Here is a 26,070-nt window from a genome sequence, read left to right on the forward strand (position 1 = left end):
GTACCTCGCGCCAGAGATAGTTAGCCGCTTGTAACGACGACGGGGTGATAAATTTTCGCGTGCCGGCTAACAAGACCGCTACGGAGCAGACCTCGAAAATCGCGTGGTCTCTGTTAGAAATTCACCGCGGTTCCTCGCCGCGGTTTAGCCTACAGCTGGCGTCGCGGTGGAAACCAGGCGGGACCACGTAGGCGTCTAGGGACAACGTCCTGGCTTTCAGGGTGCGTTCACCCGCGCGGCCGCTCGCGAACCTTTCATCCGAAATCCTTGAAAGGGGGGCTGGGGGAGCAGCCGGTGACAAGGGTACAAGATCTCTCTGTGTAGATCGCGGGGATCATTGTGAGAAGAGTACATCGCGCCCACGTTCGACAAACCGGACCTGTCCGACGCCCTTCTTCAACAACGCGCGCGGCTGTCCGCGATGGCCGCGTTTCTCATCCGACGCTGGCTACCTGCTACCTTTTCACCGGCCCATCGGCTGACTAATAGCGAAATGATCCGCGAGGCCAGCCGTTCCCCACTTTTCATCTCGATAAACGATTGCCTGGCTTGTCGACATTGTCTCTGTTACGGGACGGAGATGGAGATGGAGATCAGAAGTCGTTTTAGACTGTTATACGTCGATGGTTTTATGTCTACGAGTGCAATTTGGAGTGGGTTAGATATTTTTTATTCGCTTCGAAAATTTACCTAAATTTTGGGTACGAGGTTTAGAAAATTTGAATAGGAATAGAGAAAATATATTTGTTGGTAATGTTGATGTCGATGGCTTTATGTCTATGATTGCAATTTGGAGTGGGTTAGATATTTTTTATTCGCTTCGAAAATTTATCTAAATTTTGGGTACGAGGTTTAGAAAATTTGAATAGAAATGGAGAAAATATATTTGTTAGTAATGGACATAGAAACTAGATAAAAACTACATGGTAAGTCGGAATTATATATGAAATAAGGTAACTTAAATTTTCTGTAGAAAGTAATAATTCAATCTGTAGGTGAAGACATCAAATCATTTATTAATTCTGATATTAAATCTTACTAAAATCGCGATGATAAATATCGCTAAAATTAGCAAACCTTCGTGTCCAAATATCGTTACATCCTTCGATATTTCAACGTTTACCGAGTCTCGATTAATTCCCAAAAACGTATGGCATTTCTGCAAGAAGTTACGAGCCAGTGATTTTGCCGGGATTTTTCTACTAACTCGAGAAACAAGCAGCCCCTAGGCGCGTAATATGATTTACAGGACGCGCAGCGACATGAACATCCGTGGCTACGCTGTACCGCGTAATGTAATACGGCAGCCGAATTAACTGAGGCTTGGCCATTACTACCGGCGCCGCCTACCCAAGTTAAAGCTGGGCGTGTACGTTAAAGAGTTAAGAAAACGCAGGTCCATAGATCCGCGCGCACCCTAGCTCACCCATGAAACACTACCTACGCGTCCTTCTCCCCGACGTGCTCTCGGTTGCAGGTCTTTCACAAACCTTCGACGCTAGCCGCGCGTAACATTAAACGGTCTTCAACCTGGACAAGATTCCTCTCGCGCTTCGGCTGTCCGCTGCGCTCGCGCGCGAGGAACTGTGTCAGTGTTGCGTGGCTTGTTTCGCGAAGGAACGTCGCTGGTCTCATGCATTACGCATCGACAGCGAAGTCGACCCTGGCGCGCGGAGCTTTCGCGAGCCCCCGAGTATCGAACAGGAGGATCCCTCTTCGTCAGAGCTGGGGAACGCGCGCGCACACGCGAGTGCGAGCGTTCTCCAGCTCGTAGGTAAGCGAGGCGGCGTATATGGACATGCAGAGCAAGGCAAGCGTGATGCGGCACGCGTCGGCATTCTGAATCGCGCCGGTGTTTTCCGGTCTGCGCCTCCGCAGGTTCCGTTAGCCGCGTTATGCGATTGTGCTAATGGGTCAAATTGCGTCTGTCGTCTAACGAGCAGCGATCACGTGGGTGGCGTGCCGGGTGTCTGAATGAAGCCACCAGAGATCGTCGTAGATGCCGGCCTTCGTTAGCGGTTTTAAAGACGAACGTGGGGTTACAGTGTTTTATGGTGTACCAGCCGCATTTCTAGGTTATGTATTCATGCATCCTCGTTTAAAGGTATTTTAGTGTATAAAGGTTGTCTATTTTCTTCTGGCTTCGCGGTTAGTGATTGATTGATCTCTTCGAGGACACTGAGACGCATGTACTTCTTAATAAGTTCTTTTGATTATTTGAAAAATATCGATAATATTTAGTAAATAGAATATGGTTGACTTTAATGACTGTATCAATTTAAAAACGTGATTCATAACATTAAGTATAATTGTTGAATAGATTTTGAAAACAGGCGAATGGAAAAAACTGTAGCGTTTGATTCCTTTATGGTATACCAGCGGCATTTCTAGATTATGTATGCATGCATCCTCGTTTAAAGGTATTTTAGTATATAAAGGTTGTCTATTTTCTTCTGGCTTCGCGGTTAGTGATTGATTGATCTTTTCGAGGGCACTGAGACGCATGTACTTCTTAATAAGTTCTTTTGATTATTTGAAAAATATCGATAATATTTAGTAAATAGAATATGGTTGACTTTAATGACTGTATCAATTTAAAAACGTGATTCATAACATTAAGTATAATTGTTGAATAGATTTTGAAAACAGGCGAATGGAAAAAACTGTTGCGTTTGATTCCTTTATGGTATACCAGCGGCATTTCTAGATTATGTATGCATGCATCCTCGTTTAAAGGTATTTTAGTGTATAAAGGTTGTCTATTTTCTTCTGGCTTCGCGGTTAGTGATTGATTGATCTCTTCGAGGGCACTGAGACGCATGTACTTCTTAATAAGTTCTTTTGATTATTTGAAAAATATCGATAATATTTAGTAAATAGAATATGGTTGACTTTAATGATTGTATCAATTTAAAAACGTGATTCATAACATTAAGTATCGTATACCAGCAACAGAAATATTATTAGGTACTAGTAATAATTGTTGAATAGATTATTAAAACAGGCGAATGGAAAAAACTGTCGCGTTTGATTGTTTTATGGTATACCAGCCGCATTTCTAGATTATGTATGCATGCATCCTCGTTTAAAGGTATTTTAGTGTATAAAGGTTGTCTTCTGGCTGCGCGGTTAGTGATTGATTGATCTCTTTGAGGACAATGAGACGCATGTACGTTTTAACCCTTTGCGCTCGAACGGCGACTCTCACGCGCCACAATATTTCGCGTGGCAATTCGAGCAGCTGTATTTACGCTGAATTTCGTTATCTCCAGTTGATAAATACGAAGTATTGGTTCGCGAATAGATCCCTTAGGCTGTTTATGTCTTCGGTTGGAAAGTGACATTGTGACGTAAAATTCCTCTACGACTGTAGTCCTGAATACGATGTGTCGAGCGTTAGTACAGTTTCTGTGGTCGTAGCGAGCACATTTGTCGCGAAATTTTGCACCACTCGTTCGAAAGTTTTAAGGCGAGTTTGATTTTGAATTGATCATGGTTAAATTGGTGGTAGAGCAAGTGTAAACTGTAATGACGTATCGGGTGTGAGAAGTAGAAAAATTAGTGTAATAGACAGTGAATTCGGAAGTAGCAGCGATGACCCACAAGATCCTGGCAACTCAGAATGCCCTGGTAAGTGTTTTGTATAATATCACACCAATCACCACTACAGAACTTGAACTTCGATAATTATCTTTTTCAAAATGTAAACTTTAAAATTGTCTCGAGTTGCAGAGCCGCCTGACCAAAAAAGTCGTCGAGCACGAAGGGTTAACAAAGGTCTTTTGATTATTTGAAAAATATCGTTAATATTTAGTACATAAAATATGGTTGACTTTAATGATTGTATCAATTTAAGAACGTGATTCATAGCATTAAGTATCGTATACCAGCAACATAGAAATATTATTAGGTACTAGTAATAATTGTTGAATAGATTTTTAAAACAGGCGAATGGAAGAAACTGTTGCGTTTGATTGTTTAAGCCATTCGAGTAATCGTATTACGCAATTTGGCACTGTTAGACTCCAGTACACTATGTATGCTCCCAGGATCTCTTGAGTAAGCCATCCCCAATTCGCAGCGTGCAACGTAGACTAACGTATCGGGCATTTTTTTTGCAATTCTAAAATGGATCCCCGACACCGCTGCTCTATCAATTCCGAGGGGAGAGACTGGGCTTCGTGCATCAAGATCGGATCTCTTCTCAAGAACGAGAAAGTAATGGCCCATGAAAATTCACGAGCCACGCTGCACGAAGCGATAGACTGCGTGGTAAGTGGTTAATCGTGATCATGAATAAACATTATCGTGGAAATTGTGACATCTCCGCGGCGATGCTTGCCTCATTCCGGATGGCCTCTCCTCTCTTGTCCTTCTTTGCCATTCTTCGCCATTCGCCCAGAACGCGTTCTGCTAAACTAATTAATCTCAATCGAGTTCAACTACGAAATAGTAATTTCATTTTAAAACCTCGTACTGAGAATTCTGCGATAAGGTATTTCTAATACGTTTAATTTTAGTGGCGTTCGTTTTGTGGTATTGTTAACGAGTTTCAAAATGAGAAATAAAATGGAGTAGCAGCTGGATCATAAATGTTTTGTGGAGTCGTAACGAAAGTGAAGAAGAAAGAGCGGGGAGAGAGAAAAGGAAAGGAAAGGCGTTCCATCCTGGGTCTGTTAGTGGACTCATCAGTAATGCTACTCAGTAGACCCTTGCCTTAGATGCGTGAATAGTGGAGTTAGGTCAGGAACTTCTTATGGATGGTTAAGTGAGAACTTGTGAGAAAGCGGTTCCGGTGAAATTCTTTTAGTGGCGAATGCAAAAGGGCTAGTATAATTTCATTCTTAGAACTTAATGTTTGCTCGAAAAGTATCTCGATAAAAGTTGAACACCTCTCTGTGCGATTATTCTTTCTGTGTTCAATTTTTCAGTAAACGAACGAGAAGTTTTCCTTTAAAAATTCGAAATTTCTATATGAATATCCTGGAAAGTCTCAGTTCAAAATAACACGTCGTTATGATTTTTTCTTACATTAGAACGTCAATTATTATCCAGAGTAGTCACGTTACACGAACATGCTACTGAATTATTAATATCCAAACTTGGACATACAACGTTTCACGTATGTTTACAGCAATTAAATAGTCAAATTCGAGACATACACATGGAAACCACGCACACACGAAGCGGTATAAATCCAAATCAAACAGTACACTCTGAATACTCGAAGCGTCCAGTTGGCCCAACACCATTTTGTCTCAGGACAGGTATTCACAAATGAAGTCCACTGTACAGACTCGCTCGTTCTGGTCATTCTCTGGTGTCCCATCGTCGTGTCGCGGTGCGAAAAATCGGGACGTTCATAGAGGGAATCGAAGGAAACTGGAGGGCCTAGCGAGGATCCGCGCTCGATCAGCCGCGTCCTTTATCCAGCCAGGTGAAATTCGACGAGGAAAGAGAGAGGTAACGCAGACGTGGAAGGTGCAGTCGCAGTGAAACGACCGGTAGGTAGGCTGTAAAAGGTAAACCCGTCGTACCGGCACCGTTCGTGGTCCGCGGGCATTCCAGGCGACGCCAACGTGCCCTCCTCCTCCTCCGCCGCCGCCTCCTCCGCCTTCTCTTTCTTCTCCTTCTTCTTTTCCTCCGGCCTGGCCACCTTCTTCGCCTCCCCTCCGCGCCACCCCTGCGAACCTCGCCCATCGTTGCCTCGTAATAATGCAACCGCATGCAGTTATGTTATCGATAAACTATAGCTGGACTACCGGTGCCGTAAGAGGGAGCAATGGTATCGATGCGCACTCGCCAAGCGCCGATAGAAATTTGAAGGGTTCTCGAGAATCTTAACAATTGGTGTCCTGATTTTTTTAGGGTAGTGTCGTGAAATTTGTCGTTCGCTTGGATCGCAGATTATATTTTGCGAGCGCTACCTTTAGTTAATTAATGCTCAGAACGATGTAATTTTCGGTTCGTCGTTTTGGAAGTCGCGAACATATTCTGTAGCAAATTTAATTGGATTAATTGGCGATTAAGATGATACCAGGTAATTTTATAGTAGATAATGGGTGTATACCTAGGCGTCTCATCTGATGGAAAAGCGGTTATGGGTATTGGTTTACGGATAAGAAACTCGTCTACAGTCTGTTGCAAAAGTCTGCGCGCGCTTTTCAAATTTCAAATACTCCCCCAAAAAATAGAGGTTTCATGTTTTTTGGGAAACATTGCTAAATGTGAACGTACGAACAAAAAATCCCTAGAAAATATTTTATGAAGACCCAGTGAAGATACACGCGTACAAGCAATTTTTTAAACGTAGACAAAAAATGTATCCAAAAGCGTGCACCTAGAATTTAATATCAATTTTACTCTACTACATTAAAAACACTAAACACGCTGTACAATGAAATAATTTTTACCATTGAAGGAGATCAAAAATAAGAGAACAAAAAATATTGAAAGCGTCATCCTCGAAAAAGGTATCATCCATCCGCGTGCAGCCATAAACTCTCGACGAGCCCGCAGTCCAAACAGCAAGACGCTAAAAACGCTGAGGCATATTCATCGAACTTTATCCGCGGCCATACGCGCGTGCATGCGCAGCCCTAAACTTCGAACGAAATTCCAGGAACGAATTTAAACGTCTAACAACGGTAAAGCCTATATCGCAGAATAAATACGAGGTTCGATACTCGGTATTTCCAACGCTATTTGCTCAGACAACAAAGGGGCCATCGCGTCGATAAATTACAAGAGGCCTGCACGCGGACGTCCCGATACTTTCGTGATCCAGTGTATGCGGCCATAGACCGGCGCGTACCGCTGCCCCCAAGGCCAGCCGGCATAAGCAGATTCATTCAATTCCTCGAGAGGCCGATCGTTACGAGCTACCGACAACTGATTTTCTAGAGCTACTTACTATGCATTGAACCACGTCGCGGACGACAGGGTGTCGTCTAACGGAGATTTCAACGCCGCCGCAGCCGCCTCCGTTCCGTCCGCGGGAATTTAATTGCGCGTCGCGCGCCAACGGAAGCGCGATGAATTAAGTTTCACGCGTAAACGGATTACTTAATAATATAATCGTTTCGTACCTGGTTCGAGACACTATCAGTCGTGATTAATTATTCCACGCGAATTTGTTTCGTTCACCTACAGAGATTGTTGTGAATATCGTGTTTCTCGTGTGAAACGTTGCTTTATGATTGTTCGGTCAGTCATTTGTACGATAAATGGTCAATTTCGTTATTCTAAGTATTTTTTATTTAGTTTTTTTGTGGTTTTGAAAGAAGTAAGTAATTTTAGGAAAAATTGTTACATTTTAGGAAGGCATTTTATTAGGGATGTAGGGATACTTCATTCGCCTATTTTGGTTTAGTGTCTTTATTTCGATTTTATTTTGAGAACAGCGAGATAGATTTATCCATATTTCCTTTCATTTCACAGCAATAATACCCACTGAAATCAGCATCCTCACAAAACCTAATACGAACAACAATAAAATCTGAAACAATCCAAAAACGTGTGTATACCCACACGCGAAACAATAAACCACCGCATCCATACCCGATCAAGTACAAACATAATATCGTATCATAAACTCCATCACAGACGATGACTCTTCCCACCCCGTCCATCTATATTCGTCGACGTCTCGCGAACGGAAAAATTGCAAACTCGAAATGAACGAAGAATCGTTCGAAAACTGGCGAGCAATTAATCGTGCGATAGCGCAGCGCGCGGCAAAACGAAAGCGGCGAAGGGCGGGTTCGCATAGCCGGGAAGATCGCCGCGGCAACGACGGTGCGTGTCGGTTCGATCCGATCGCTGGACGGCGCGTTATTTGTCACTGGCGCGAATCGCTGGCGGGCGCGCGATCGCGTGGATCGCGCGGAAAAGAGTTTCGCGCATAGATCGTGACAGATCGAAGATGAGGGGAGGGCAGAGGGGCGCACAGGGTGGAAGAACAGGACTAATTGAGTCGTCTCGTCACCCCCACTCCTTTTTTCGCGGCTCAGCTTCGAGCGAGCCTTTCACGCTATTGATGACTGTTCGTTTAATCTCGGCCTATTCTCCGTCCCCGCATAAAGACCACTCGTCCATCATGGCGAGATTATGATAGGAGGCTGGTTCAATGAAGACATTACGCGTACGACGGCCAGGGGATTCATCTTGGCTTATACGCGAGAGCGCGCGATTGTGCCTGGCCAGGGTCGCCTTAAGACGCAATCTGCGAATCGGACGGCGATTTTTTCCGGCGCGAGCGATGAATCGAAACGCGGGAGCCCGCGGCCCTTCGAGTCCGCCTTTGAAGGAAGATGAAGCGTTCCCAGGGGTGGACGCGAGCGCGAGCTTCTCACGCGGCAGCCTCCGTTTCGATGTTCGCTGCGCTTGGTTTGGGTGGATAGTTTCGTTAAAGATTTGCTTGCTAGCTGGATTCGAGGTCGATAGTAATGGAAATTATTCAGGGGGGTTAGAAATTAATTTGTATTCGGGTTTATAATTCTATGTCGCTTCATATGTGTACGCTTAAATTTTTGAAATTAGTTTAGATGAAGAAATTGAAATCTTTTGGGAAACTACTGCTCGCTAAGCTTTTGAAGAAGCTTTGGAAAGATTTTTTTAAAAATTTAGTTATATATTAATGACCTTGGAGAGGTTAAATGTAATAGAATCCTTTATAGTTCCTAATTAGGTTCGAGGTTGATAGTAATGGAAAGTGAAAGTAATGGACATTATTGGGGTGGGTTAGAAATTAATTTGTATTCGAGTTTAGAATTCTATGTCGCTTCATATGTGTACGCTTAAATTTTTTTAATTAGTTTAGATGAAGATGTTAAAATCTTTTGGAGAATTACTGCTCGCTAAGCTTTTGAAGAAACTTTGGAAAGATTTTTTTTTAAATTTAGTTATGTATTAATGACCTTGGAGAGGTTAAATGTAATAGAATCCTTTATAATTCCTAATTAGGTTCGAGGTTGATAGTAATGGAAATTATTCAGGTGGGTTAGGAATTAATTTGTACTCGAGTTTAGAATTCTATGTCGCTTCATATGTGTACGCTTAAATTTTTGAAATTAATTTAGATGAAGATGTTAAAATCTTTTCGCTAAGCTTTTGAAGAAACTTTGAAAAAGTATTTTTAAAAATTTAGTTATGTGTCAATGACCTTGGAGAGGTTAAATGTAATAGAATCCTTTATAATCCCTAATTCCCCATATTTATAATTTTTTCAATCTCGAAACTCTAATCTGGAACTTTGTAAGGTCTAGAAAATCTGAAATGTTTCGAAGAAGCTTTGTTGGTTATCGTGGGGTTTAGAGACACCCACGCCAATTGCAAATATACACTGTAATTATAACTGTCAATCAATATGAATAATAATTTGACATCACTTAATTAATGCAAATCCATCATCTGTATGACATGAGACGTCATTTCAAGTTTCGTCACGTTAATAAATTCACTGCGGCCTCAAACTACATGGATACTAATAGTGCAAAACACGTCAGGCGCGTGAGCCTCGAAGAACGTGTTAATCGAGCCACTTTTTTCATGTCGCTTGAATTCAAGTTACTTGAAATCACTTGACTAGTGTGAACTTATTATTTTTTACCTATACTCGAATAATTATAATTATAGTTATTAAAAAAATATTTTTCAGATACTTCAAAATGGTGTAGTCTTCTAAAAAACTAATAAAAGTACTTAATTTAACGTATTAATAGAGTCCTTTTTAAATCAGCTAGTTAGATACAAAAATGAATTTTCTTTTTAATTTCACTATACAAAAATTCAAAATTAATATATTGTTCAAGATAAATGCTAATAGTAATTTATTTGTTTAACAGATATGAAATTTTCTTTTACACTGGATTTACTGTCTGAAGAAAATATTTCATAGAGACCTGCTCTTAAATAAATCAAACTTCATTTCTCGTCTATCTATATATCACAACATTTCTTATTCCCTTGTAAACACATGTAAATGATTGTTCCTTGCTACCTGGCATTAATGATGTGCTTCTGTAATGGCGCTTCCGTATGTTTCCCACGTTTTATAGGGGCAACACCCTCAGATTTCAAGTTTTACCGCATCGCATGTAAATTCCAGAGATTAAAATTCTAATCCATACTACAAACGTCCACGATGATATTTTCTCTAGCACGTGTACTACTTGGACACAGAGTATGCCGCTCACTTTGAAAGTAATGCGAGTCAGTCAAGACTTTATACAAAAATTAGTATCTAACATTTATTACTTCCGACCAGAAAGTGTTGAGTACAGCACGTACAAAACTAGAATCATTGGAAATGAAATTTCCAAAATTACATATTAATCGCGTAGTAATTACATGGTAATTAAAATAGAAATAAAAATTACACAGTAATTTTAGAAATTTCATTTGCAACGATTCTAATTTCGTACGTACAGTGCTTAACGTTTTCTGACCGGAAGTAGCAAATGTTATAGACAAAAAGTAAAACATGACACACTTTCACTGAAAACGATATTACTCGACGCAACGCCTTCTGTTGCAAGTCGATGCACGTTCGATCAAGCCGTTGATATTCATCTCGAGTTTTCAACAAGCCTAGCGTGGGACGGCGATGAAAATAAAAGATATATCTTGACATATGTTTCCTTAAGAATTTTTCATCCCCGAATAAGATAGCATCAAGATATCTCTCGGAGTTAATTGATTTAGTAATGCATCCGAGGCTGTATTAATTGGTTCGTTGGTTACGATTATTTATAGCTATCCTCAACGAGCGCAAAGAGTGTGTCCATACATGAAATTATTGATGCTGATAACAGCGAGCGTATCAGGTACTTAAAAATCACGGTTAAACTAATTATAGCAATGATCGTAAAAATATGAATTATTGTGTAATGAACAAATTAATTTATTCTGAATTATTATCGTTAATGAATTATTAATAAATATGGTTCAAGACTTATTTCTATAAAGAAGTCAATAGAATTTATTTTTGTCTGAATTTATTACTAAAAATTAGTATCTGTGAGTTTTAATATCTGTAATTACCGATTATGAAGAATTTTTATAAGTGTCTGAAAGATTATTAAAATTGTTACTAAAATTTATAAAAAGCTTAACGGACTTTGATGACAAAAAATATGTTCTAAATTTTGTAAATATTATTTTTTGTAAGAATTTCAATAGAAAAAACTGTAGCAAATTATACAATATTCTATCGAAATGATAGATGTTACATGTTGAAATAGTGGTTACTGAAAATTTCTATTCTGAAAGTACGTTGATCCACGTGTCCTAAATCTCACATAGCCACATGTGCTCAGAATCTCACGCCTGCCTGCACTATCAAAAGGATCGCCGCCCTGAAGAAAATCTTATTGTCAAATCTCTAATGAAAACGAATCCTCCTCCATACACCATTTCGAAAGAACGTTTCATCCCTTTCAGCTCTTTCAAATCATTCTTTCGAGCCAGATAGTGTTACATCGAACGTCCCAGCATTTACAATCCCCTTTGTACCTCATTTTCTCATACTCCCTCTAAATCACTCTTCAGCAGCTACCAAGAATTTCTTTCAGATCTATCTAGTTCTTTCTTTTGTACAATTTTATAAGAAAATAAACAAATTATTAGAAATACTAGTTGGACATAGTTAAGGATATCTTTATGCATTGATATTTAAGAAAAAAATTGATTTTTGACGAGATCAAATTTAATTATTTACTGTTAATTATTATCCAGAAGTCGTTGGTAATATTGAAGAAGATATATGAATGAATTCTTTTTTATATCATCTACGTAGTGGGAGATAAGTATTGCGATTATGATCCGGTTCTAAATCACACAGTTGTCGCATTACTGACGTTTTTCATGAAAGCTATTAGATAGTATAATGAACTGGCAATTCGTGTCGATAATTAGCAATAGTATATATATAATATTATAGTTGTTACATAAAAACTTCGTAAGGAGGAGGAAACTTAATTATTTTTTTCTTAGTTAATAAAATACTTTGAATTATCATATTTTTTTATAATATCGAATGTACGATGTAAAATTGAATATTGTAGCTCAGTTGATAAGAAATAATTTGTCTATATTAAAATCGCAAAGTATTATGAACACTAGAAATCAAAAAATAATAACAGCAATAAAATTTAGTTTGAATTTCCACTTGTTTGTTACATAGACTTTGCTTTCGTGATTCACTGCTAGTTTACGAAAATGAAAGTACTCAGCTATCTAACTTAAGCTACGATGTACATCACACATTTTCCTATATAATTAAATGCTTAAAAATGTATATTGTTATAAAACTCTTCGTATCCATCTAAGTGTAACATCTACAAATATTCTTAACTGACTTTCACTTCGACTACTACGTTTTACTTAAAAAATAATTTGATAAGTTATAAAATATTTGAAGACGTATCGAATATAATCCAGAAATTGCAGTATAAAAAATAATTATGAGTATAATACTTCATTATATTATATTCAGAAGTAATTGATCAGGAAGTAAATATTTTTAGACCACTGTGCACTGTTTTGTTCTCACGCATAAACGCGCCCTCGAATTTCGAAGGAAAGTGTTCTAATTCCCGATCGCATCGATGCGTGCTCGATCGCCATGTTCAGTTCGAATAGCAAGTACAACCTGAATACGCTAGCCGAGTGAAAGCAAAAATAATATTGTCTTTTGTCGGCTGCCGGTGTAATGAGGCGTGCTCCGATCGAACGATGACTGTCGATGAGCATTGAAAGTAACTAAGAGGTTGCTTTACTACCGCCCCGCCATTTTACGGATCGCTTGAGAAGCAGATCTAGAGGAACGAATTTCATGGGTTTCGCTGGATCGTCGGTTTGAAATTGCAAAACCACTGGCTCCCTTTCTATTAATTCCTGAGACTCGAAACCTTTCTAAGTTTGGCATAGACATTTGGATCTACGTCAAAAGTATGCAAAGTTACAAAAATAAAAAGGATTAGCCACGTTATCACTAAAAATCGACGAAAAATTATTTAACGACATTCAGAATCCATTACAGTCCCTTAACCTCTTTAAATACACTAATATGTGTACATACACTTATAATTTCTTCTAAAAAGTAACTAATACTATGAATTGCTTACCTTAAGTCGACTATTTAATATTTTACACACTTATCAAACACGAACGATAAATCACAAATAAAAAAATTAAAATAAAAAAACGTTAAATCAACACATACATCAGTGTCTCCGAAGAGCTTAATCGACTCCTGAAGTTCGTATCCATCACGACCCACACCCTACCCTCTGACAACCTAGCCAGAGGCAGCGAGGGATATTCAAAGAGGAATCCTTCACGCGAGACCGCGAAAGAGAATAATAAGAAAGGACGACGCTGACAAGGATCGACCCAAAGTGGGATCCGCCGAAAATTCCTCCACCACGAGGGATGACGATTAGAGTCTCTCTCGGATCCTGAGCCTCGAGGAGGGTGAAACAGCGAGTCGACACGCGAAGGGCCTGAAGGAGGGGAGGCTCGCGAAGGGTGGGCGGATTATTTGCATTTTAATTTGCATATTAAAACACGGCTCGTCGATCAGCCGCGCGCGGGGCAGCGAAATATGATAGGCTACGGCTCCGTGGCCGTCGCATTAACGTTGTAAAGGTGAGTTACACGACTGCAAGGCAACTCGACGGCCATGAGATCGTTCACGCATGCCGATCTTGAAATATGCACCCGTGAACCGAGATTACCGGGCCCCGATAGCGCCGTTGTCTCGGATCGATTCCAGACTGCGGCAGCGTCCTTGCGATTCACTGTTTGCACAGGCCCCAGAGAGCCGACCGTGGCGGGAAACGAGCCCCACGAACGCCGATCCCGGTCCGGTTTTGGCTGTTACAAGCTGTGCGCAGATCTCCGCCTCGATGTTTCCTCGCGATTGCCCACTTCGGTTCACGCTTTCCTTGCGGTTTTCTACGTGGCCCGTTTAATCCCCGGATTATATTGTACCTCGATGCGTACCGTTCTGTCCGGCTGCTACCAATATGGCCGCTCTTATTCGAAAGTCCACGGAAATGCTCGTATTTCACAGAAATTTCTCGATATTTCTGAGAAGAATTTTTTAGTACGGGTAACCCTCTTATAACACGGTAATTAGGTTCCTAGAAAATTCCGTGTTGTATGAAACCCAGAGCTAGTACAAAAAGGGGGTTACGTTTTACCAAGAACTTATTAAAAACAAATAGTTTTTTTTAATTCTACATAAACAAGTGTTATGTGAAACCGTGTTGCATGAGACTCGGAGCTAGTACAAAAAGGGGGTTACGTTTTACCAAGAACTTATTAAAAACAAATAGTTTTTTTTAATTCTACATAAACAAGTGTTATGTGAAACCGTGTTGCATGAGACTCAGAGCTAGTACAAAAAGGGGGTTACGTTCCAAAAACTTATCAAAAGCAAATAGTTTTTTTTAATTTTACATAAACAAGTTAATTTTGATTAAAAATATAAATGTATGTATAAGACAGAGTCAAAAAGAATAAAAAATATTATTTTAATTTAATGAATTTCTTCGTCGTCACTGCTCAGTATAATCTCAACCCAGAACGTTTTTTCGGTGGAATGATATTGCCCTCACTTTCAGAACTTTTTTCTTTATTTAAATTTCTTGTATCTTCTCCCCTCTTAAAAAAATTTGTAATTGTACATTGCTTGCTGGTTCTTACTAGGTCATTGTAAATTTCTCGGTATGGAACTAGACAGTTTTGCAGCTCCCCTTTAAATTTTCGATTTCTTTCAATGGAACGGTCTGTATTCAAGAAAAATAACTCGAGATTTTCAGCTAAGCTTAGGCCTTCTTGTAATTCTTTTAATGTTAAATTATTAACTGCACAATCTTTACCACAGCAAGCCTCGCTGTTGAAGTACAGTGTTGTACAAAGGTTTTTGCAGTTTTCTTATCGTGTTATAGCGAAACTGCGTTATGAGATGCCGTGTTGTATGACGACTACCTGTACAGTGTAATTCGCGCATTCTTAGTAACGATTTTAGATGAAACTGTAGAAAATTGTTCGAAAATTGTCGTTCCATAATATTTGTGTTATAAATCTGTATTTGAAAAATCGCAGGGGGCATGGTCTGAATAGTTTCAAGTAGAATTAATTTGGGAATTTGTTTAAGAAATACTGTAAATTAAATTTATAGTGTGTGAATATAAAAGTAGAGGATATTCTAATTTCTGATTAGTCAAATTTTATTTTATGTAACAATAAGAAAATTCGAACATCTTATTTTTGATGATCAATCATTTTGCTTGGTACGAGGTTTGAAATATTTTAAACTCGTCTTTGTGGATAAACTTTCCTCTAGCTATCTAAATTTCTATGAGTTCCGTCGAGTATGATGAAAATTTGCAATTCAGCTGATTCAAATCTGAATAAACCAGCGGGCAAGTATTCAGCTGAAATCAACTGCGGAACGTAGTTATTTTGTAACCGTTCTCTAGTCGCGAGTAATATCTTTTTGTTTCCTGTTTTTTTCTGCCATTTGACGGAGGTTTTATTATTCCTCGCTGCGTTACCGTTGAGTAGGCTCAGCTCGTTAGACTGCGTCTAATGTATCGTAACAATATTTATGCTGGGACTGGATAATAAAAATAATGCACGGTGACATTAGATCTAGATTGCGTGGCTTCTGTAAACGAACTCTTTCAGCGTTTGATTGTCTTGTCAAAACACTGTCGCATGCGTACATTCTTTATTCGAACTGTCATAGTGCTATGTCGACCTAGTTGTGCAACGTTTCCCGTAATCGTTTTCGAAACAATTTGAAAACGTTTCATTAAAGATTACCGTATGAATTGAATACGAATATGCAATTAACAAAAATGATGAATTGGCAGAATATAAGATAAATAAAAAAAATTCATAATTAATTAATTCATTCATCGCGAGCTATGTTGCGACATGAAAAGGGATGATTCTTTGTGTAAAAGTAATCACGCAACAGACCACAGGCGTACTAATCACAGAAGGTTGTAAAAAGAAGAGATGAAAATAGCAATTTTATGGCATGGAATAAAATGAAAGTCAAGGATTGTAAAATCACATTTGAAGGTTTCGCTTTCAAAGCGAATCACTTTAAAATTCAGTAAATTACACGAGCACTACTAAGAGGAGCTAGTAAGTCACATGGTACTCCGCCATTAAAATACACTTATACCCGCGAATACTAAAAACAGTTTCCCTTAATCACAATTTTATTATCATTCACTTCATTCTCATGTTGCCTTTTAATATCACCTTTCCCGCTTCGACTCTTTGCAACCACTAACGCATTAATCAATTACCTCAGAAACAACCTGACAATTCTCAAAATCAACCATTCCTAAAACAACATTTGGGTACAATAATTAAACCAATATAAATAAAACTGTAGTCTCTTTCCTGTCTTTTAACACAAAACAACATTAATTACCTCAAAAACAACCTGGCAATTCTCGAAAATAGCTATTACTAAAACAACATTTAGGTACAACAATTAAACCAATATAAATAAAACTGTAGTCTCTTTCTTTATTTTTAACTAATTGGAGATGGTTGACGTGCAGAAAATCGAAACGAAATCCCAGCCATTGGCAGCGTTCATTAATCAATTACCTCAAAAACAATCTGACAATTCTCGAAAACAGTCAGTCCTAAAACAACATTTAGGTGCAACAATTAAATCAATATAAATAAAACAGTAGTTTTTTCCTTTTTAAGTAATTAGAGATGGTCGACGTGCAGAAAACCGAAACGAAATCCCAACCATTGGCAGCGTTCATTAAGATCAAGGGTATCACCAATGAGCGACACTGTTCTTCGTTCCATTACCTCACCACCAAGCACAATACCACTAGCACATTTATCAATTACCTCAAAAACAATTTGACAATTCTCGAAAACAGCCATTTCTAAAACAACATATGGGTGGAACAATTAAACCAATATAAATAAAACTGTAGTCTTTGTATTTCTTGTTTTTTAACACCAGACAACATCAATTACCTCAAAAACAATCTGACAATTCTCGAAAACAGCCATTTCTAAAGCAACATATGGGTGCAACAATTAAACCAATATAAATAAAACTGTAGTCTTTGTATTTCTTGTTTTTTAACACCAGACAACATCAATTACCTCAAAAACAACCTGACAATTCTCGAAAACAGCCATTTCTAAAGCAACATATGGGTGCAACAATTAAACCAATATAAATAAAACTGTAGTCTTTGTATTTCTTGTTTTTTAACACCAGACAACATCAATTACCTCAAAAACAACCTGACAATTCTCGAAAACAGCCATTCCTAAAACAAAATTTAGGTATAATTGAACCAATATAAATAAAACAGTAGTTTCTTCCTTTATTTTTAAGTAATTAGAAACCATGGACGTGCAGAAAACCGAAACGAAATCCCAGCCATTGGCAGCGTTCATTAAGATCAAGGGTATCACCAATGAGCGACACTGTTCTTCGTTCCATTACCGCAGCACCGAGCACAATACCACTAGCACATTTATCAGTTACCTCAAAAACAATTTGACAATTCTCGAAAACAGTCATTCCTAAAACAAAATTTAGGTATAATTGAACGAATATAAATAAAACAGTAGTTTCTTTCTTTATTTTTAGGTAATTAGAAACCGTGGACGTGCAGAAAACCGAAACGAAATCCCAGCCATTGGCAGCGTTCATTAAGATCAAGGGTATCACCAATGAGCGACACTGTTCTTCGTTCCATTACCGCAGCACCGAGCACAATACCGTCCTCGCGGCATGGTCAAGGAAAACACCTTTGGATCCCTATAGTTGTTCGCTATTAGCGTTGTTTCGAGCCGTTAATATTAATGGACATAAACGTATATCGGCGCTGGCCGGCCGGTCGGGACTCGCAGACGGGGAGAACGAGAGAGGCATTCCTCCGACTCTCCCTGTTAGTTATAATTGAACAGACGCAGCTGCGCGCGCTATGCGCTCGTAAAACATTAATGACCTATAGCCGCTGACGATCGTTTCGCGTTATTATTCCTGAAACTCAGAGCCGCGGCCGCGGCGTGTTTATCTCTGCATTTTCAATTTTCTTGATCGTGGGTGAACCGACTGCCGCGCGGACAGGATGAAAGCGTAATGACCACCGGTTATGCACACGAGATTGCGTTCCCTGTGAAACGGGACTCCAGTTAGAGCGCGTTCTTTCAGCCGAGCGGGCAGTTACTTTAACAACTTCGCCAACTGGACCATTTTTTGGTTTGCATTTAGTGGCGTTGCACTGCTTTGGGCTAATTTTGGGTTGTTCGCGATTGGTAGGTCAGATTGATGGTAATCGTGTAGGGTTTGTTTAATGCTTTGTGTTCGATGATTTTTTAGGTGGGCGAAGTAGCAAGTAGAGATGATTTTGGGCATATGTGACACGTGTTTTACAGGTAAACATGACATAAAATCATTTAGTATAGAAATTCATTCAGAAGAATATTATATTTTAATATTTTCTCTATTTTATTTCATTTTTACTTCGTTGGAATTGAATATCATTCTTGTGTCCAAAAGTGTCCATTTTGAATTGTTAGAGTTTTATGGGGCATTACTGTCACTTTTAATATCGTAAGAGTTTTGAGAAAGTAGTTGCACTTGATACGTAGCGATTACGACGAAGAAGCATATTGTTCTTTGCTTTTCTATTTCTTTCAAGTTGATAAATCTGTTTAATACGTATCACTATAGTACTATAAATATTGAATATACTATCGAATCTATAAATATATTATAGTAAATCTTTTGCAAGCTTTTTTCTAAATTCACCTATTTGCAAATCAACTTAACTTTTTTAAAAACTGAATTCACTCCTTTGCAAATTAAGTTCTCCAATCTCCTATAAATGAAGATACATTAACATCTTTCTCTTTTATTATAAATATACGAACCAATTGACCGTCATTCGTTTTTCCTTTAACAATTCTTTTCAGATAACATTACTTTAAATTCTAAAGACAAAATGTTATCCCCAGGCATATTAAATGATTGCTTTTGCACCTGCTGCATAAATAGAATGGTGCCTAAATAGTTTATCCTAGTTGGATGTGCAATAAATCAGCCAGCGTGACGCGTTCTATTATAACAGAAGTGAAAGCTTAATGATACTTAATTGAAACCGGATGCTGAAAAAAGATTGATCTCTTCATCAGAACTATTATCACGTATCGTGCACTTTTCTCTATTTTCTTTAATTGCTGGACAGCTGTAGGATTCTTTATCTGATCTTCAACATGGAAATATCATAAGGATTCTGATTTAATTTCCATTTAAGATTCACAGAGATTCGATTAAAAGTCGAGTACTTTGCGTGGAAATTTTAAAAATCTATTTAAATGATATATATAATACACGGTGAAATTGGAATTACCTTTTTAATTAATTACTAAGCACGCGTTAAATTTAATATTAGCTAAGAATTAAACAAATGTGTTAGGAAAATATAACAAACTGCAATAATTTGAATAATCATTGCAGTAGAATCAAACTCTGAAACATTTGGAAAAGTTGCACAACTGTGGACAGAAATTGTTTCAATCTAACCCCTGAAAATGAAATGCCGCGTCGATTAACTGCAAATCCGTGTATTTCAAAATAATAACTATACAGTAAGAAAATTACAAATCGTTCCTCGTTGGCGTTCACAAACGGTACGCGAAGTATCAACAAATGTACAAAACGCAGTCCGCCGCATCAACCATTACACACTAAAAACGTTACAAACGACTGTACAAGAAGAAAAATTGTTCAATTCACACGTCTGTCATTCTCATTCCATACTGCTAGAGTGAAAATGATTCGGTTGCTCGTGTCTGCTCGGGAAGGAACTGATTCTATGTGAAACCTTTTAATCGATTTCAGCTATGAGCAATCGTCGTGGCAAGATTTCGAACGCGACGCGTGGTTTCGTGGTGAGACAACTTTTGAACTCGGAGACTTCGATGCCAGAGGAGCGATGATGCGGTGAGATAAATGAAGAATGAGTCTCGAAATGCACTCAGAAGCGCATCAGACGTTTACTTTTACTTCAGAAATCAATGTTGCATCTTCAGGTTCATGAATTCCATCATATTCTATAAATTATGTAATCTAGAATATTTAACCACCAATTTTAACTCTTCTGAGAACAAACAAATTTATTTTTATAGCTCTTTCTATTTATGTTGATTGCCATAACCAATAATCATTCGATCTAAATGTATCTGGATATAAATTTCATTTAAAAGTTGACAATAGCTAAATAGAGACTACAATTTATAAATGCCAGACAAAAATGATAGAAATGAGGGAATGCATCCAATACGATATTATGTTTATACTTAAATTCAGGTTAATTTTTAGGGCTCATGTTTAATTATGAAATTTATTAGTTCAGAGCATCTTTTAGTTGCTCAGAACAGGCTAAACAGCTGAACACCACAGTAGAATTTGTAAATTTACAATTCACCCACCACGACGCACTGCGATTAATTACCAATTCCTGCTTTGTCCCATCCGATCACTTACAAAACCCATTTGATCACGTCTAAAAACTGATATAAAACTCCATTCGTTATTTACACAAATATACCGTCGAGCGACAAATACGGGTCATCGCTAGCAATGGACACTGACACACTTTGAACACGAACAAACGATTCCAACCACTTCAAACACGATACTTAAAACTACACCCCATCAAGTTCTTAAGTTCCTACAAATTCCGAGTCTCAACAAATTTTACAAAAACCTTACAAGTCTAAGAGTCATCACAAGTCACAAGAATCGAAACGAACACACGCTTAACCAAACGTATGACAGACAACAGATCAATTTTACGTGTCAATAACCAAAAAAAAGCAATTTCAACGACTCAGAAGCAAATTCCAAAAACCAAATTGTTCCAACAAATTCCAAAACTCCATAAGTAAAAACCCACAGAGTGACTCTGATTCAAGACAGGGCAGAGTTTCAAGGTTAGAATCGCGTTGAAAGCGATTCGAATGTTCACAGCGGACGTACGAACGGCCATCGCAGTTCGTATCTAATAATATCGATCGTCCGTTGGCGCAGGTTACCGGAAGTCGCACAGCATCCCGTCAGGGCCCGCTACATCCGCCGTGCACGTACGGGACCGCAATTACGCGATCATTTTCCCCGGTCAACAGCCTTGTAAATCTTCGCGGAGGACGCCGCGCCGCCGCTCTCGCAGCCACGGGAAAAGGGGGGAAAAAGGGGGGAAAAAGGACGCGACGGGAGGATAATTTCTTGGGCAAGTGGTGCTGTAAATTCCGCTTGCCGCGGCGTCTCTGCCCGAACGGTTCTCCGGCCCGACCCAGGAAGTCGCACGTTATCCCGCCGGTTCCTCGTCAATGAACCAACCGCTCGATGCGTGCTCGTGCTTAATGTCCGCCATCTTTAATGATTCCGTTCAGGAGCCTTCAGACTGGACGCGCGACTATCGCGAGCGAGCTCGTTTCGTTCAGGTTGCTCGATCTAATTAGCGTATCACTCGTTTCGAGGCTTAGTTTTGGGGACGTTCATTCCTTTGGGCATCGTTCGAGGTTAGATCCGAGTGGGATATAAGGTTGAGGTTAGTTTGAGGAAAAATTGTGGTTGGAGGAAATGTACTCTTAGCGCGGTTTAAGTGTTTAAGCGAGCGATGAGTACTTTGGATTTTTGAATTTTAAAGAGATGGTTTTTGGTCTCTCGACTCATTTATGCCTCGAATCAATGCAAATTATCGCGTAGTTAACAAGAATTTAATTACCATATGAAAGTTTTGTAAAAGTAGTCTAGAGAAAAGGCGATGGCATTGTATGAATTTTAAACAAATACGATATTCCAAAATTCCTATTAATGATATTTGTAAAGAATCACAGCTCACAATTTCTCATAGAACTGTAAGTAGTATCCGAGTACTTTTTAATATTTATACCTACCGTCTGATAACTTTTCTCTATCGAACATACTTAAAGCAGTTGAACACCAAAATGTTTCGTTAAGTACAAGTACAACTTCCCATCCTCAACGTTTCTGAAGAATTTTTAATTGTTAACTATCATCTCTTCTTTAATTCGTTGCAAGTGACCGCTCAATCGTCTTGAGCAACGTAAACCTTAAAACATACGGCACGTCCGGACGTAAACACGTTTTCATCGCGCAAGCCCTTCCTGCACAGCTAACACTCCGTCACAACGTCTCAAAAGTTCACGATCAACAGACAGTGTTATAAATCCCCTCCTCGTCCTCTGCAGCGTTCACGTCAGAAATTTCCGACTGCGACAACGCCAGTTTCACATAACCCCTGTCCTTCTCCCTGGTTCTAATTTTGCCACCAGGCGGCGGTGGTTTCTCTTCCTGGGAGCCAGCGTTCGTTGGCTCGCAGATCTCTGCGTAGATCTCCTCCGTCTTCGATGGCGGGATCGGTGGTAACGGTGTCAGACTGTCCCTGACCTTGGAATACGGTGGATCCAGGTCCTGCTGCGTCTGTACTTCGAGCACACTCGTAGAAACCGACCGTTGGACTTGTTGTCTCGACGACGGGGAGGACGACTGCAGCAGATTCGTTTCTGACTCGAGGCTGGCGTATCTCTCGGACCTCATACCGATCTCTGGTCGAACAGCGAACGTGAACGAAGCCGACTTCTTCGCTGGGTTCCTGCTTCTGCCACCCTGGGCTATCCTCGAGATCCGGTCGAGGAAGCTGTGGTTGTTGCTGTTCGCTCGACTGTTGCTGCGATCCCTGATTGTCGTTCGTTTGATGTGCTCCAAACCTTCCTTCAGACTCTGAAGTATCGGCTTCGCTTCTGGCTTCGACTTGATCTCCTTCAGATGGAGTTCTTTTAACTGCCCGCCGTTGGAAGGCGGCTTAGGGGGCGCCACGCGTGGTTCTGTTGCTCTCTGGTCCAGGGCTCTCCTAGAATTTGAATAAAAGCCCGTTGGGTTTAGTCGTTTCATATATTATTTACCTTCCAAAAGGAATTAGTTACAATTTCTATCTTGTATAAGTGCTTTTTTCGTTAAAATACTATTACAATTTTGTAATTTATCCCATTTCGATGCTAGAACTATTCCATTTTAAAGTTATTTGTATAGAGTGGAGTGGTTGCTACCAACAAATATCTGTGTTTACCTGCAAGCTGAAAGTAACCGCTGCATCTTGGGCGATGCGAGTAGCCGTGCTTCAGAAGGACACCCTAACCGTGCCCTCTTCACCCGTGGCGCTGTTGGTCCCGTGGCGACCAGCTCGAGAAGCTCCGGGACCGTCGAATTTGGTAAAGGCCTCTCAGGCAACAGAGGTACCGCGCATCCTAATACTATTGGGCCCCTCGTCGCGCCTTCCAGTTGCATCAGACCGCTGTAATCCCGTGGCAGCGGTATTGGTAAAGGACCAGCAACCAGTCGTACCTATCGATAGAAATGTTCGAAATCACTACACACGAACTGTAACACCATTTATTGTCTTTCTATTACACGAACCACGTGGCAAGTCGCACCAGTTCAAAAGTATTACATTTCACGAATTACAGAAAATAGATATTTCTTTTATCAATGTAATTCGAATATATCTTCCATGGTTCAGAAGAAATTTTTAAACGTTCCACTTAATTTTTACCACAGTTTGTGGTCAACAGTTAGATTTTTAAAGCAGATATAGTGCGTGAACTTCTAATCTAACGCAGTTGTCCGTTGGTCCATTAAATACGCTAAACCGTTATGGTAAAAGTAGTTTAGAGTACTCACTCTCAGAGGGAGATCTCTTCTGGCAAGCTGATGGACCCTGTAGAGCACCGCGTCACTTCCGGTGTCGAGGCTACCGCTCTGGCAGGTGGCGTAGAACTCGCCTCTCGCTGAAAGCGGCGCGAACAGCTCGTGCCCGTGGGAATCCAGGCACTGCGCGTATTGGTCTCGTTCCGACGACCTTGAACTCTTGCCCTCCGGGACACCGCTAACGACACCGGAAATGCCGCTGGACACGGGCGCCCTCCGCGTGTCTTGGAAAACGGCGGCAAGTCGCAGAACCTCGCCAGCGCGCACCGTCGTTTTTGTGTAGTGAGCCCTCAGGTTACCGTTCTCTGAAACGAAAATCAACGTTTCCCTCTGAAACCCGACGATTACGGTGTTTGGATAATGGAAGAAAGAGTAACGAAAGGCAGGCAATTTTTTTTTTTATTTTTCCTTCATAAATATTAACGAGGTATTGTGGCGCTGCGAATCAGCGGCTGCGAGTGGCAATTATTTGAGATAGATGTACCGTGATGAATTCATTCTCTTACGAACCTTCCAGTCATTTGAGGAGAAAAGTTCTCTTAATTATTTCACGACGGTTTCTCGAATTTTCAATGGTGTTTTAATTTAAAATTTAAAAACCATTAGACTCGAAATGTAAGCAGAATAGTTCATAGATATTTATCGCTTAGCTTGCATTAAGCTTAATCTTTTTTTATTATTGTTTTTATAGACGTAGTTGTTCGTTTTGGATCAAAGAATTAATTTCTATTATATTCGTGAAGATATCTGTGACTGCATTATTTCAGAAAAATAAAAATTGAAAATATATCAGCTACTGACAAAGAAGAAGTAGTACATCCGCCATGAGATTGTTTTATACGTAAAGATAAGACATTTATCAGAGGACAGAGAATGCTTAATACGCATGCGTTGGCACGTGACAATAAGAAACGTTTAATTATGTCTAACGATGTATAATATTTTGTGCAGCGATACTTTCGCACACCTGTACTTATTCTCTGATAAACGCATTTGTATCCTTTACTACGAAAGTGTTAGATGCTGCGGTACACTGGTCAATTTATAATTCACGACAAAGTAGGCTCCGCCTCATTTCCAGCTAGCTAATCTAGCCACCTACGCTATCATTAGCGTGCTTACTAGCTTCCATCTAGCTTCTTACTGTTTGTTCTATTCATCCGACCCACTTCATCACTCACAAATGCAGTCTGGCTTACTCTCTAATCACCTCAGCTAATAACAATATGAAACAGGACTTGTTTCACTTCTGTTCCAGTTACACGACTATCAGTGGTAATTAAGAGGCAAATGGTTTTTCAAGCGTCATTAATACAATGTTATCATAATTTCATTTTTTACACCTACATGTAGAAAGTGCTTGTCTATGTGTATGCAAAGTGACTCATGTGAGGTACAACACATTCAGGATGCAAGAAAATTGTATGGATTAAGATTAGGTGGTTTGAAAATAACTCGTTAAAATTTCAGTTCAGGGATGAAGTATTTCAAAATTTCAAACGTAAACGTAAAATTTATTAACGAGTTATCGTTGCTATCCGAATACACTTTAAACTTCGAATAACAACAATAACAAATAATATTTCTTCGTCTAATTAATTGGATTCTATGTAAAACTCAAGCTATTATGGACATGCAAATTATATGATTTGCAAGATATATACATTCTACGTCTCTATGTAAAATATTCAGTTCTATTTCCTTTTTTTCTATTGCAATTCATTGATATACTACTGTGATAACATCAACGAGTTGCATACTTATGACGATCGTCGTTAACTCTAGGATTTTCGAACGAACTGAAGAAACTGCAGTCGATTACAACTTTTTCCGCCATAAGTGAAGAAAAATTCCGGTTGCAGAGTAATAAACAAACGGCAACGTAAGTTCTAATGCAGGTTTATCATGGGATCTGAAGACCCGCCTCGTGAATCTGCAGCTCGGGTGATAATCACGCGGAAGAGTTTAAGAGCTGCGAGCGGGTAGCCACGCGATTTTACACCGCTGGAACAGCAGAGTATCATGAGACGTCACGAAGAGGAGAGAATTGCCTATACAAATCCTCTTTCGCACGCGCGATCATAATCGTTATGCCGCGTAATGGTGGTACGAATAAGGATGCTTTCGATTTAAAAAAATACGAATATCGATAGTGTTTCTGAATTTTTTTGCAAGGCGGTTGTCGTTTCATAATCGTTATACTGTGTAATAACACGATTAATGATGCTTCCAATTTAAAAAAATACGAAAATCTACAC

General features: G+C 39.5%; 2 protein-coding genes across 2 annotated transcripts in view; both read right to left on the bottom strand.

The window, feature by feature from the left end:
* The window catches only part of LOC143429767 (uncharacterized), a 206,034-nt gene that overhangs the window by 112,945 nt on the left and 67,019 nt on the right, over positions 1 to 26,070 (bottom strand). The gene's annotated exons all lie outside the window — the stretch shown is intronic.
* The window catches only part of LOC143429817 (uncharacterized), a 62,454-nt gene continuing 58,572 nt past the window's right edge, over positions 22,189 to 26,070 (bottom strand). The window contains exons 4-6 of the mRNA XM_076905613.1: positions 23,786 to 24,117; positions 23,175 to 23,449; positions 22,189 to 22,958 (exon numbers count right to left, since the gene is read on the bottom strand). Coding sequence (XP_076761728.1) covers positions 22,256 to 22,958; positions 23,175 to 23,449; positions 23,786 to 24,117 — 1,310 coding nt within the window. The 3' untranslated portion in view covers positions 22,189 to 22,255. The remainder of the gene's footprint in view (positions 22,959 to 23,174; positions 23,450 to 23,785; positions 24,118 to 26,070) is intronic.

Source organism: Xylocopa sonorina, chromosome 12, assembly GCF_050948175.1.
Source record: "Xylocopa sonorina isolate GNS202 chromosome 12, iyXylSono1_principal, whole genome shotgun sequence".
NCBI classification, from domain to species: Eukaryota; Metazoa; Arthropoda; class Insecta; order Hymenoptera; family Apidae; genus Xylocopa; species Xylocopa sonorina.